The 14,475-nt window shown below is 42.2% G+C and overlaps 1 protein-coding gene across 1 annotated transcript; it reads right to left on the minus strand.

Annotated features, from left to right (window-relative positions):
* Positions 1–1,810: 1,810 nt before the first annotated feature.
* On the minus strand, positions 1,811–8,237 carry LOC106585222 (uncharacterized). Its single transcript, XM_014171194.2, has 5 exons — positions 7,784–8,237; positions 7,323–7,499; positions 6,898–7,085; positions 5,358–5,581; positions 1,811–2,701 (listed from the first exon to the last, which is right to left on the minus strand). The coding sequence occupies exons 1-5, from the start codon at positions 8,229–8,231 to the stop codon at positions 2,062–2,064; spliced, it is 1,677 nt and encodes a 558-aa protein (XP_014026669.2). The 5' UTR covers positions 8,232–8,237; the 3' UTR covers positions 1,811–2,061.
* Positions 8,238–14,475: the final 6,238 nt, after the last annotated feature.

Genomic DNA, 14,475 nt, shown 5'->3' on the forward strand with positions numbered 1-14,475 from the left:
CCTTGAAGAGCTCTGTTATTTCCAAAATAAACATCAAGTTGAATTTTTTTTATTGGAAGTTCATATTTGAGTTGTTAGTTACAGGAATTTAAGATGAAATATTTTTTTCAACATGTTTTTCAAGAATAGACATTTAAAGGGTTAAAATACGGTATATAGCGCACATTTCAGATTTAGATACAGAAGATAGAAGACACAGTATTACAAAATACTATCACATTGTAAACAGTAAACAGTTAGTGCCTTGCAAAGAAAGTTTTGTAAGTCTTTATTTACCTAGTGTCCACTAAGCTCAAATATCCCTTAAAAGTAGTTATTTGGTAATTATTGAGTAATTACCATTTTAAAGTGTAATTTCGAGGTAAATACCATGTAAATAGCACCCTATAATGTAAAGCATATCCAAATGCTCTACTTAACATTTCTAAATGTGTGCCCCACTGAACACTCACCCACCTATGTGACTTTTTCGCCTCAAATCTTGAGCCACATATAATAAAAGCATTGTGCCTTTTTTTTAGGAAAGAAAAAGGTATATTTGAACCAGCAGCTTATTTTGGGCTAAATTTGAGTATTACAGGGTCTTCATGTTCCCACTATCCACCATCTCATTTCACTCGAAGAGACAAGTGACTTTGTGTGTTTCTTATGACTCCACCTTCAGTCCACCTTAGGCTGCTCTGTCAAGTGCGCTTCCTACTGAAACCAAACATCCTGCATCTTGGAAGAACTCCCTGCCCTATACCCTCCCTCTCCCATCTTTCCCTCTCTTTCTCCCTCTCTCTCTCCGTCTCCCTCTCTCCATTGACACACACAAACACACACAAAACACGTTTGGTCATTATGTCAACAAAATTATGGATATATTGTGTGATGGATATATTTCTTTATTTGATTTTCTTCATTCCTGCCTTTAAAAAAATACAGTAGATACTGTAAAAATAAATGATTACATTAGTATCTAATAGGAAGTACTGTTTAATTGTGCCACTTTATGTTTGCATCACCATGGTTACGAGATATGGACACTTCTCCAAATTTTCCAGGGGATTACTAAACATTAGGGAAAAACAAGCGTCAACAAGGAGGAGAGTGTGGTCCTGAGGGCAGCATTTGTGCATAAATCAGGGTGGGAAGAAAATAGCACAAGGTAAACATCCTGGCCTGGCCTCACCACAGGTTCTGGGAAGAAAGACTTACTTGACAGGGCTTTTCTCTGACGTCTCATCTATACCACAGAGCAGCCTAGCTAAATCCCAACGCACTCCTAACTGCTGAGCTGATGGCCGTGTCTGTGAGCTCTACAACGATATTTAAATCAGGGCCACCAGTAGCAGAGGGAAAGGCCCTCCATGTGTGTTGGCGAAGAGAGTCAAATGTTTTTTCCAGTTTTATTCCACTGACCTGCAATTTACACTGACTGAGCTCCAATTGAGATGATTCAACGTAGATGTGAGAAGTAATTTATTAACAGTGAGGAATAGTCTAGTCTCGTGTACAGTTGTCATGTTCGTCGTAAAGATGGGACCAAGGCGCAGCGGGAATGTGTATGCTCATCTTCTTTATTATGAAGAAAAACAAAACAAACACTTAATCAAAAACAACGACGAAAAAACAGTCCTGTGAGGCACACAGCTACACACGGAACAACTACCCACAAATCCCATAAAAAAATTAAAAAACTCTATTAAATAGGACCTTCAATTAGAGGCAATGAGGAACAGCTGCCTCCAATTGAAGGTCAACCCAATAAACTACACATAGAAATAGAAGACCTAGAAAGAACATAGAAATAAACTAACATAGAACATACCCAACAAACCCCGAAACACATAAACAAACACCCCTGCCACGTCCTGACCAAACTACAATAACAAATAACCTCTTTACTGGTCAGGACGTGACAACAGTAGCTAGATGCTGATCTTGTCTAGAAATAGTCAGACATATCCATATTATTTTGTCTTTTCCGCAACATCTATTATGACTGTTCCTCTTTTGTACTATGGGCTGTGCCCTACCTTGTTCATCATTTTGGATAAATTCCAGTGCTGTAATATGTCAAAAAATATGTTTCTGTCCGTTAAATCTCACTTCCTGTTGAATTCTACCCATTAGTCCGGTGCTGATACCATTCCCCTCCAGACTCAGGTGTCTCAGCGGAAACTGTGTCCTACAAAGCAGTGCCTTTATGATTTCACTTCCTCCCACCTCACCAATCCCATTACTGTCCAGATCCACCTGCCTCAGGCTCTGATTGGCTCTCAGCGTGTCAGCGAATAGCCTGGCTCCCTGGTCTCCTAGGTTACTCTCATCCAGGATAATATGGCTGAGTATCACGTTTCCCTTCAGAGAGTCAAACAGCTCCCGCCATGCCTCTAGGTCCGCACCAGTGGTCCGGGCCAGCCCCAGGTACTGCAGTCTTGAGTGGAGTCTCATGTAGGATGTCAACATCCTCAGGCCATTGCTGCTCAACCCGTTTCCTCCTATGTCCAGCTCCAACAGTGAAAAGGGGTAGAGAGTGCCCCTTGTGGTTGGAGGGAGGGGGACAACTGAGTGTGTTAACGGGTTCTGGCCCTGGACCTGGGGGTCTTGAATCCATGGTAGTGATGTTGGGTGTCTCGTTGTTATCTCCTGGAGTTGAGCCAGTCCACTAAGTAGTGTCAGAACTCCAGGGTCTCCCAGTTGGTTTCCAAACAAGCTGTAGAGAAGAAGAAGAATCAGCAGTCAATCACAACTTCCAACTAACATTTTCATTTTTCTTTGAAGTGGCTCACCTAACATGCACTGAACACAACATTTCACCTTACCATGGAATGCTTACTTACAAGCCCTTAACCAACAATGCAGTTCAAGAAATAGAGTTTCTGGGATGATGGTGTTGATGCGTTGGTCATTTAGGCAGGTTACCTTCGCTTTCTTGGGCATAGGAACTATGGTGGTCTGCTTGAAAGATGTAGGTACTACAGACTCGGTCAGGGAGAGGCTGAAAATGTCAGTGAAGACACTTGTCAGTTGGTCCGCGCATGCTCGTAGTACACGTCCTAGTAATCCATCTGGCCTTGCGGCCTTGTGAATGTTGACCTGTTTAAACATTTTGCTCACATCAGCTACGGAGAGCGTGATTACACAGTCGTCCGGAACAGCTGGTGCTTTCATGCATGCTTCATGCATGCTTCAGTGTTGCCTCGAAGCAAGCATAAAATACATTTAACACATCTGGTAGGCTCGCATCACTGGGCAACTCGCAGCTGGGTTTACCTTTGTGGTCCGTAATAGTTTGCAAGCCCTGCCACATCCGACGAGCGTCAGAGCCGGAGTAGTAGGATTCAATCTTAGTCCTGTATTGACGCTTTGCCTGTTTGTTCATCTGAGGGCATAGCAGGATTTCTTATAAGCATCTGGATTACTGTCCCGGTCCTTGAAAGCGGCAGCTCTAGCCTTTAGCACGGTGTGGATGTTGCCTGTAATCCATGGCTTCTGGTTGTGATATGTAAGTATGGTCATGTAGCATCCGTGTCATCTGACCACTTCCTCCTTTAGTTTTTGCTTGTAAGCAGGAATCAGAAGGATGGAATTATGGTCAGATTTTCCAAATGGAGGGCGAGGAAGAGCTTTGTATGCGTCTCTGTGTGTGGAGTAAAGGTGGTCTAGAGTGTGTTTTCCTCTGGTTGTACATGTGACATGCTGGTAGTAATTAGGTAAAACAGATTTAAGTTTGCCTCCATTAAAGTCCCCGGCCACTGCTTCTGGTTGAGCATTTTCTTGTTTGCTTAAGGCATTATACAGCTCGTTGAGTGCGTTCTTCATGCCAGCATCAGTGTGTAGTGGTAAATTGACGGCTACGAAAAGTATAGATGAAAAAACTCTTGGTAGATAGTGTGGTCTAGAGGTTATCATGAGGTACTTTACCTCAGGCGAGCAATACCTTGAGACTTCCTTAATATTAGACATCACGCACCAGTTGTTATTGACAAATAGATACACACCACCACCCCTCGTCTTACCGGATTTAGCAGTTCTGTCCTGTCAATGCACAGAAAACCTAGCCAACTGTATATGATCCGTATCGTCGTTCAGCCACGACTAAGTGAGATATAAGATATTACAGTTTTTAATGTCCCGTTGGTAGGATAGTCTTGAACAGAGCTCATCCAGTTAATTCTCCAGTGATTGCACGTTGGCCAATAAAACGGATGGTAGGCTGGTTACCCACCCGCCGATGAATTCTCACAAGGCACCTCGATCTCCGCCCTCTGTACCTCTGTCTTTTCTTCACACGAATGACAGGGATTTGGGCCTGGTCTCGGGGAAACAGTCTATCCTTCACGTCGGAATCATTAAAGAAAAAATCTTCTTCCAGTGTAAGGTGAGTAATCGCTGTTCTGATATCCAGAAGCTATTTTCAGTCATCAGAGATGGTAGCAGCAATATTATGTACAACATAAGTTACAAACAATGCGAAAAAACACACTAAAAAGCACGGTTTGTTAGGAACCCGTAAAATGGCAGAGATCCCCTCCGCTGTTACCAGGTTTTCCCATTGAGGTCCAAACATCTATTTTTCAAGGGAGCACTGAGGGCATTCTTACCTGACATATCTTCTTGAGAGATATTTTCTTTTACTAGGCAAGTCAGTTAAGAACAAATTCTTATTTTCAATGACAGCCAAGGAACAGTGGGTTAACTGCCTTGTTCAGGGGCAGAACGACAGATTTATACCTTGTCAGCTCGGGGATTCGGACTTGCAACCTTTCGGTTACTAGTCCAATGCTCTAACCACTAGGCTACGCTGCCGCCCCGTGTATGCTTGTGCGTCCATGGGTCAAGCAATAGTTGCTAAAAGTATGACGTATTAGCTGGAACTAAACATCAAAGGCTTTGTGACACAGTCAGAGCAGCCCTCTGACCTAGGGCTTGGCCCACGGCAGGATCTTGTTGGGAGATATGGAGCCTACACTTGTCCTGATCACTTGTGTGTAAATGCGTTTACAGTATGTCATTGGCGTCCTGGAAAAACCTTGTATCTTCAAAAAGTCAACTTCATTCACAATGTCCTAGGCTCATGAAACTTTCACAGAACAATTTATGTAAAAAAGAGAGATAATCTGGGTTTTCTACAGGACACAGATTTATGAATAAGACACACGAGCTGGAGCTAAACAAAGACAATGAATGTCACCTACAGCAGGTCCTTTGACCTGGGGCTAGACCATCACACACTCACTCACTCACTCACTCACTCACTCACTCACTCACTCACTCACTCACTCACTCACTCACTCACTCACTCACTCACTCACTCACTCACTCACTCACTCACTCACTCACTCACTCACTCACACACAGTGACTCACAGCAGTCCTTTGACCTGGGGCTTGGCCCCCAGTAGGTCCAGGAGGATGTGGGCCCCTTGGGGTCCGAGGTGGTTGAGGTTGAGATTGAGGAATGTGACCTCCGAGGGGCTCCTCTTCAGGGCTGCGGCCAGGCTCAGTAGGAGTGCGTCTGTCAAGCCAGTGTTCCTCAGCACCAGCTGCTCCACCTCGTCAGACGTGTTCAACACTTGCATCATGACATCCAGCTAGAGACAGAGATAAAGGCCGTGAAAAGTAATCAGAGCTAAAACAGAGAGACGGATGTCAATGAAAGCAGAGAAATTGTTTCGTTTTTTTTTATTGAATGAAAAAGTAGTCCCCTCATGATGGGTCCAGCTAGGGAGATGACAAGGAGAGTAGGCAGTGATAACTCTTCTATTTAGACTGGTCATTAGATCTGTCAGTGGTTGTTTGTGTTATATGATTTAGAGAATAAGCAGAACTCATCATCAACTTATGACATCCAGCTATGTGTTTTGGAAGGTTCTACAGTGCGCACATTCTGAAATATGTCTGTCTCATCCTATTGAGGAATTACAATCCATATCTACTGGCTAGAATTATGTAATACTGAGACTTTTCAGAATTCAGACAGGAATTCCTCATATTGGCACAGAGTTCAATAAATCCAGCGATTCCTGTCGGCACCCCAGACACATTTGATCGATATTAAACAGATTTTGGACCCTTAATCTGTGAGCAGAGGATCGAGGCATTTTCTGTTTGTCTGTGAGGATAACTGAGGAATGTCTTAGACAGGGATCTGACTGGGATTGTGGTGGTATGGACATTTACATTACATTTACATTTAAGTCATTTAGCAGACGCTCTTATCCAGAGCGACTTACAAATTGGTGCATTCACCTTGGACCAAAGAGGTATGGAGGTATGGAGTGAGCAGACCTGGGTTCAAATACTATTTGAAATGTATTTAAAATACTTACTCAAACTGTGCTTGATTAAGATCTGCCTGTTGCAATGGAACCAATATAAAAGTCCCAAAAGTGCAAACCCCGCCGATCTGGCACTCCAGACAGGCATAGCAAAAGCTCAAAAATATTTGAAAGATTTCATATAGTATTTGAACCCAGGTCTGGTCAGGGGGGAGACACTACCTAACTTGAGAAACTAACGTTATGTCCACATGCAACAGGCCATCTTGCTAGACTGTGTGGAATGTTTCAGCATGCTATATATGATGGACGCGGTTGAACTGAATGCTCCTTCATCATCTGAGGGTGATGATGAGGCAAGCGCCTGTTGACCCCACAGTAACAAACACAGACAGATGCCCTATAACAAACTGCACTGTGTAAATGTACTGTATTTAGCTTCATGTCATTATGGGGTGTATTTTGGAGTACCTTCCAAAGGCAGCTTCTAAAGGTTTTTCTACACCTGTTCTCAACAAATCAGCACCATTTTTATTTTTGGTGATTGTTCCGTTGATTTTCACTTCCTAGAAGTATGAGTACAGAGTTACTATAATCACAGCCTGTTTATTTCACACCATGTAGCCTACCTGGGCCTGTAGATCTTGTTCTATCGTTGAGATGTGTGTTTGACTCGTGTTGAGTAGAGCTCTGTCCTGGTCCCCTGGCTGCCTGTCAGGGTGCAGAGCACTGTCACTCTCCTCACTTAGCTCCACATCTGAGCCTGAGGGGTTGGGACAAGATGACAACTTCTTCTCCAGACGCCGCCTTTCCAGTACTGCACACACAGACATGGAACACAAATAATGCACCACCTGTTCACTGATTGTATGAAATGGAAAAGTGGTGGATGTCAGCATGAAACACTTCATCATTCTCAATTCAGAAAACCATTGATTTTAGGTTTATATTCTAGATAAGGCATTAATATGTGTATTACAGTGTATATAAATCAGTTACAGTAAGTACTCTGGGGGTATACCAGCCCGTATTGAGCCGTGGTTTATTTACTCACAGTTTGCCTTGAACCAGCGCTGTTTGTTTGGGCTCAGATCCAGCCCAGTGCTCATTTCCATACATTCTTCATAGAAGTCCTTCAGTCTTTCCCCATTTCTGCTTTTCCCATTTGATGCCAAATCCTTATTTTTCTTCCCGTTCTGCTTACTCAGAGCTTCCTCATCCTGCAATGAATCTTTAAAAAGCAACACTCTGATTCATTCCAATTCCTTTCCAACTCACAAAGTACATAAATGGAAATACCTTCATGAAGATTAATGGCGGGTCATCTGTATCTTAACTTCAAAGTACGGTAGCATGATGCCAGACTCTTCTGCCATTAGCCATTCTCTCATCTCCAGGAATGAAGAATGACACCCATGCGCGCACGCACGCACACACACACACACACACACACACACACACACACACACACACACACACACACGCAGGAGGTAAAAATAGTAAAAGAATACTCACCAGGGATGTTGACTCTGTTATTGGACTCTTTTTGTGGGGTCTTGGAATTGTCTTTGTCTTTCTCTGGGGTCTTCTTAACTTGTCTGATCTTTTTCTGGTGTGTTCTGCTCTCTGGGCCAGACAGGGATAGGTCCTCGCACTCACCTGTGAACCCTGACCCCTTGCTGTCTTCTCTCTCATTAACCAGGGCCTTGCTGTCATCTCTGTGATTGGCTGGAGCCTTGCTGTCCTCTCTTTCATTGGCAGTGTCCTTGCTGTCTTTTGTCTGATGGGATTGGCTCTTGCGTCTTTTGGGCTTCCTTGCCTTCACGTTCTCCTTCACGTTGGTACAAGCAGGATCTTCAGTGTCTGTAGACCAGCTGCCAGTGCTCCAGTCCTTCAGGTTCTTCCTAGTTCTCCTCCTCACAGCCTTCTTTGGCTTGGCTTCTGGTTTGGCCGGGAGAAACATAGGAGACGAGGGACAAGACTCAACTACTGTGCCTGTACAGAAGACATATTATTATGGTACAGTTTTTATCACTTTGGTGCAAAGTACAGTATATGGTACATTTTCACAACTCTTAGTACAAAATTCAAAACAGATCATCAAAGAGGCAGTTGTTTCAAACACAACACAAAATCATACAGTCACTTTCACCAAATTAAATCAGTGGTTCATCTAGAAATACATGAAGAATTTTTTAATAAAGTAATTGCCTTTCACAGTACAATTATCACATCATTTTTATATGATTGTCTTGTCTTTTGTTAAAAGACATTTTACTCTAACTTAATCTGACTGGTCTTAATTGATGATCACGTAAACATTTGGTAAACCTATAGATTTTACATCTGGTTTGTCTACTACAAATTTTGAGAACAATATACAGTTCAAGTCGGAAGTTTACATACACTTAGGTTGGAGTCATTAAAACTAGTTTTTCAACCACTCAACAAATTTCTTGTTAACAAACTATAGTTTCGGCAAGTCAGTTAGGACATCTACTTTGTGCATGACACAAGTCATTTTTCCAGTGTATCATAATTCCAGTGGGTCAGAAGTTTACATACACTAAGATGACTGTGCCTTTAAACAGCTTGAAAAATTCCATAAAAGTATGTCATGTCATGTCATAAGACAGGGAATTTTTACTAGGATTAAATGTCAGGAATTGTGAAAAACTGAGTTTAAATGTATTTGGCTAAGGTGTATGTAAATTTCCGACTTTAACTGTAATGAAAATGTATGTTTGTAAAGTAGAAACATAAAAAGTATAATAAATGCTTGAATATACTATAATGATGATGACTATTATAATTTTACTTCACAGTAAGTTAAACCATGTATATAAAGTGCATTCGTAAAGTATTCAGACTCCTTGACCTTTTCAACATTTTATTACGTTACAGCCTTATTCTAGAATGGATGAAATATTGTTTTTTCCTCATCAATCTACACACAAAACCCTATAATGACAATGCGAAAACAGGGTTTTCAACATTTTTGCAAATATATTAAAAATAAAAACCATAAATACCTTATTTACATAAGTATTCAGACCCTTTAAGAAGAGACTCAAAATTAAGCTCAGGTGCATCCTGTTTCCATTGATCATCATTGAGATGTTTCTACAACTTGATTGGTCTCCACCTGTGGTAAATTCAATTGATTGGACATGATTTGGAAAGGCACACACCTGTCTACATAAGATCCCACAGTTGACAGTGCTTAATATCAGAGCAAAACCAAACCCGATGGTCACTCTGACAGAGCTCCAGAGTTCCCCTGTGGATATGGGAAAACCTTCCAGAAGTCCAACCATCTCTGCAGCACTCCACAAATCAGGCCTTTATGGTAGAGTGGCAAGACGGAAGCCACTCCTCAGTAAAAGGCACATGACAGCCCGCTTGGAGTTTGCCAAAAGACACCTAAAGGACTCTTAGACCATGAGAAACAAGATTATCTGGTCTGATGAAACCAAGATTGAACTCTTTGGCCTGAATGCTAAGCGTCACGTCTGGAGGAAACCTGGCACCATCCCTACGGTGAAGCATGATGGTGGCAGCATCATGCTGTGGGTATGTTTTTCAGAGGCAGGGACAGAGAACCTAGTCAGGATCGAGGCAAAGATGAAGGGAGCAAAGTACATTTCTGGAGAGACCTGAAAATAGCTGTGCAGTGACACCTCCCCATCCAACCTGACAGAACTTAAGAGGATCTGCAGAGAAGAATGGAAGAAACTCCCCATATACAGGTGTGCCAAGATTGTAGCGTCATACCCAAGAAGACACAAGACTGTAATCTCTGCCAAAGGTGCTTCAACAAAGTACTGAGTAAACGGTCTGAATACTTATGTAAATGTGATATATTTCAGTGATTTTTTTTTATTTTGGTGGGGGCAAAATAAAAAAATAACCGTTTTTGCATCGTCATTATGGGGTATTGTGTGTAGATTGGTGAGGAAAGAAAATTATTTCATCAATTTTAGAATAAGGCTGTAACATAACAAAATGTGGAAACAGTCAAGGGGTCTGAATACTTTCAAATGCACTGTATGTACAAGATCAGAGATCAAATCAAATTGTATTAGTCACATGCGGCGCAAATACAACAGGTGTAGACCTTCCAGTGAAATGCTTACTTACAAGCCCCTAACCAACAACGCAGCTTAAAAAATACAAATAAGAATAAGAAATAAAATTAACAAGTAATAAAAGAGCAGCAGTAAAATAACAATAGCGAGACAATATACAGGCGGTATTGGTACAGAGTCAATGTGTGGGGACGCCGGTTAGTCTAGGTATTTGAGGTAATATGTACATGTAGTTAGAGTTATTAAAGTGACTATGCATAGATAATAACAGAGAGTAGGAGTGGCGTAAAAGAGGTGGTGGGGGGGTGGGCAATGCAAATATTCTGGGTAGCCATTTCATTAGATGTTCAGGAGTCTTATGGCTTGGGGATAGAAGCTGTTTAGAAGCCTCTTAGACCTACAGTAGACTTGGTGCTCAGGTACCGCTTGCCGTGTGGTAGCAGAGAGAACAGTCTATGACTAGGGTGGCTGGAGTCTTTGACAATTTTTAGGGCCTTCCACTGACGTCGCCTGATATAGAAGTCCTGGATGGCAAGAAGGTTGGCCCCAGTGATGTACTGGGCCGTACGCACTACCCTCTGTAGTGCCTTGCGGTCGTAGGCCGAGCAGTTTCCATACCAGTCAGGATACTCTCGATGGTGCAGCTGTAGAACCTTTTGAGGATCTGAGGACACAGTTGCAGAGGGAGGTGTTTAGTCCCACGGTCCTTAGCTTAGTGATGAGCTTTGAGGGCACTATGGTGTTGAACGCTGAGCTGTAGTCATTGAATAGCATTCTCAGATAGGTGTTCCTTTTGTCCAAGTGGGAAAGGGCAGCATGGAGTGCAATAGAGATTGCATCACCTGTGGATCAGTTGATGCGGTATGCAAATTGGAGTGGGTCTAGGGTTTCTGGGATAATGGTGTTGATGTGAGCCATGACCAGCCTTTCAAAGCACTTCATGGCTACAGACGTGAGTGCTAAGGGTCGGTAGTCATTTTGGCAGGTTACCTTAGTGTTCCTGGGCACAGGGTCTATGGGGGTCTGCTTGAAACATGTTGGTATTACAGACTCAGAGAGGGAGAGGTTGAACATGTCAGTGAAGACACTTGCCAGTTGGTCAGCGCATGCTCGCAGTACACGTCCTGGTAATCCATCTGGCCCTGCAGCCTTGTGAATGTTGACCTGTTTAAAGGTCTTACTCACACTGGCTGCGGAGAGAGTGATCACACAGTTGTCCGGAACAGCTGGTGCTCTCATGCATGTTTCAGTGTTATTTGCCTCGAAGCGAGCATAGAAGCAGGTTAGCTCGTCTGGTAGGCTCGTGTCACTGTGTAGCTCTTGGCTGTGCTTCCCTTTGTAGTCTGTAATGGTTTGAAAGCCCTGCCACATCCGACGAGTGTCGGAGCAGGTGTAGTACGATTTGATCTTAGTCCTGTATTGGCGCTTTGCCTGTTTTATGGTTCATCGGAGGGCAGAGCGGGATTTCTTCTAAGCTTCCGGGTTAGAGTCCCACTCCTTGAAAGCGGCAGCTCTACCCAACAGCTCAGTGTGGATGTTGCCTGTAATCCATGGCTTCTGGTTGGGGTATGTACGTACAGTCACTGTGTGGACGACATCATCGATGCACTTATTGATAAAGCCAATGACTGATGTGGTGTACTCCTCAATGCCATCGGAATAATTGTAATTATTTTTATTGATTTTCCCTTTGTTTAACTAGGCGAGTCAGTTAAGAACAAATGTTTATTTTCAATGACGGACTAGGAACAGTGGGTTAAGTGCCTTGAATCCCGGAACATATTCCAGTCTGTGCTAGCAAAACAGTCCTTTAGCTTAGCATCGCCTTCATCTGATCACTTTTTTATTGACCGAGTCACTGGTGCTTCCTGCTTTAATTGTTGCTTGTAAGGAATCAGTAGGATAGAATTATGGTCAGATTTGCCAAATGGAGGGCGAGGGAGAGCTTGGTACTCGTCTCTGTGTGTGGAGTAAAGGTGGTGTAGAGTTTTTTCCTTCTGGTTGCACATTTAACATGCTGATAGAAATTTGGTAAAACGGATTTAAGTTTCCCTGCATTAAAGTCCCCGGCCTCTAGATGAGCAGTTTTTTTGTTTGCTTATGGCGGAATATATCTCATTGAGTGCGGTCTTAGTGGCAGCATCGGTCTGTGGTGGTATGTAGACAGCTACGAAATATACAGATGAAAATTCTCTAGGTAGATAGTGTGGTCTACAGCTTATCATGATATACTCCACCTTTGGCGAGCAAAACCTCGAGACTTCCTTAGATATCGTGCACTAGCTGTTGTTTACAAATATACATAGTCCGACCCCCCTTGTCTTGCCAGACACCGCTGTTCTGTCCTGCCGATACAGCGTATAACCAGCCAGCTGTATGTTGATAATGTTGTTGTTCAGCCACGACTCCGTGAAGCATAAGATATTACCGTTTTTAATGTCCTCGTAGGTTGTCGATTTTATTTTCCAATGATTGCATGTTAGCTAGTAGAACGGAAGGCAGTGGGGGTTTATTTGATCGCCTTAGAATTCTCAGAAGGCAGCCCGACCGCCGTCCTCTTTTTCTCCGTCTTCTCTTCATGCAAATGACGGGGATTTGAGCCAGTTCCCAGGAAAGCAGTATGTCCTTGATGTCGGGCTCGTTGGACTCATTTAAAGGAAAAAAGATCTTCTGCCAGTTCGTGGTGAGTATTCGCTGTTATGATGTCCAGAAGTTATTTTCGGTCATAAGAGACGGTAGCAGCAACATTATGAACAGAATAAGTTAAAAAAAAAGAAGTTACAAACAACGCAAAAAAACAAACAAAAAACACATTCGGTTAGGAGCACGTAAAACGTCAGCCATCTTCTCCGGCGCCATCATACAATGTACTGTACTGTAAATGTAAACATACTGTATGTAACAAATACCGGTTTTTTTTTTGGTACTATTTTCACAAGTACAATACACAATTACAATACAGGTGGAAGATGCATGATTGCTATCCTCATGAGCGTACCACCCTCCTTCAGGCCATGGAGGAGGCATGCAATGATTTCAATCCAGACCTACTGTATGTCAGGCTTGGATTCGCCATGCCAAAATGTTTTTCCCCAAGAGCATGATGAGAACCTGTGGCCAAATGATCAAGACAAGCTTGATGTAAACTAGTGCCTGCTAAACATTGTTTCTTTCATTTCTTTTCATTGGATTACATTCATTGATCTAACCTTCGATCACACATGGAACAGTGATGTTCAGTCAATTGTAATGGGTAGTGCAAGTGTATTGCCTAATCGAAAAAACAGTGTAATGTACTGTAATTTACAGTACTGTAGCATACGACATTCGAAGGGCAATTTTGAAACATGTACAGTATCTTACATTTTTTGCTATTGGATTAACTGGTTGTTAAAATAACTAAATTGAGAAGATATCATTATGTTGTGTTTGGTGAATAATTCAATGTTCTCATTATATTTTACAGTAAAATTATGTTCTGGATAAATGGTTGTGTGGTGAAAGATATCTACAAACAAAATGAATGCACATTGAAAGGTTTTGAATCTAAGACTACAAGTGTTACCAGTTTGGAGTTTTGTACGACTTTTCAAAATTCAGCACATACTTGTGAAGTAGTATCAAAGCGATAAAAAAAACTAACTTAGGGGGACAAGATATTCAATCCATTCATACACATAGCATGCAATTAGAACAATAAAATAAATAACACAATTGAATGTGTCATTTATTTAATAAATAACTTTCAAAATGTTTGCTGTGCTTTGTTTCTTAAATAGCCTACAGTATGCTAAAACAGAGACTTCTGAGAGGCAGCGGGTTTGTTTCTGAAATGATGACTATACAGAACATTAAAAACAGGAATTGTTGATGAATGAGTAGGAAAGTTGATGACTTTGAGACAGCCTTTTATTCAATGCTTTATACCATTGCCAGGGTTCTGGTCTGGAGGCAGACTGAGGTTCTCTTGTGTGCCATTGTTCAGCTGCTGGTAGGAGCTGTATTTGTTTCGGAAACTTGTACATCTGAAAATAATGAAAAATACCTTTTGAACATGACTTGGAATATTTCCGCTGTAGGTCGGTCAATAGGAACACAGTGGGTGAAGTCATTGCTCAC

This window comes from Salmo salar, chromosome ssa24 (genome assembly GCF_905237065.1).
Source record: "Salmo salar chromosome ssa24, Ssal_v3.1, whole genome shotgun sequence".
NCBI lineage: Eukaryota > Metazoa > Chordata > Actinopteri > Salmoniformes > Salmonidae > Salmo > Salmo salar.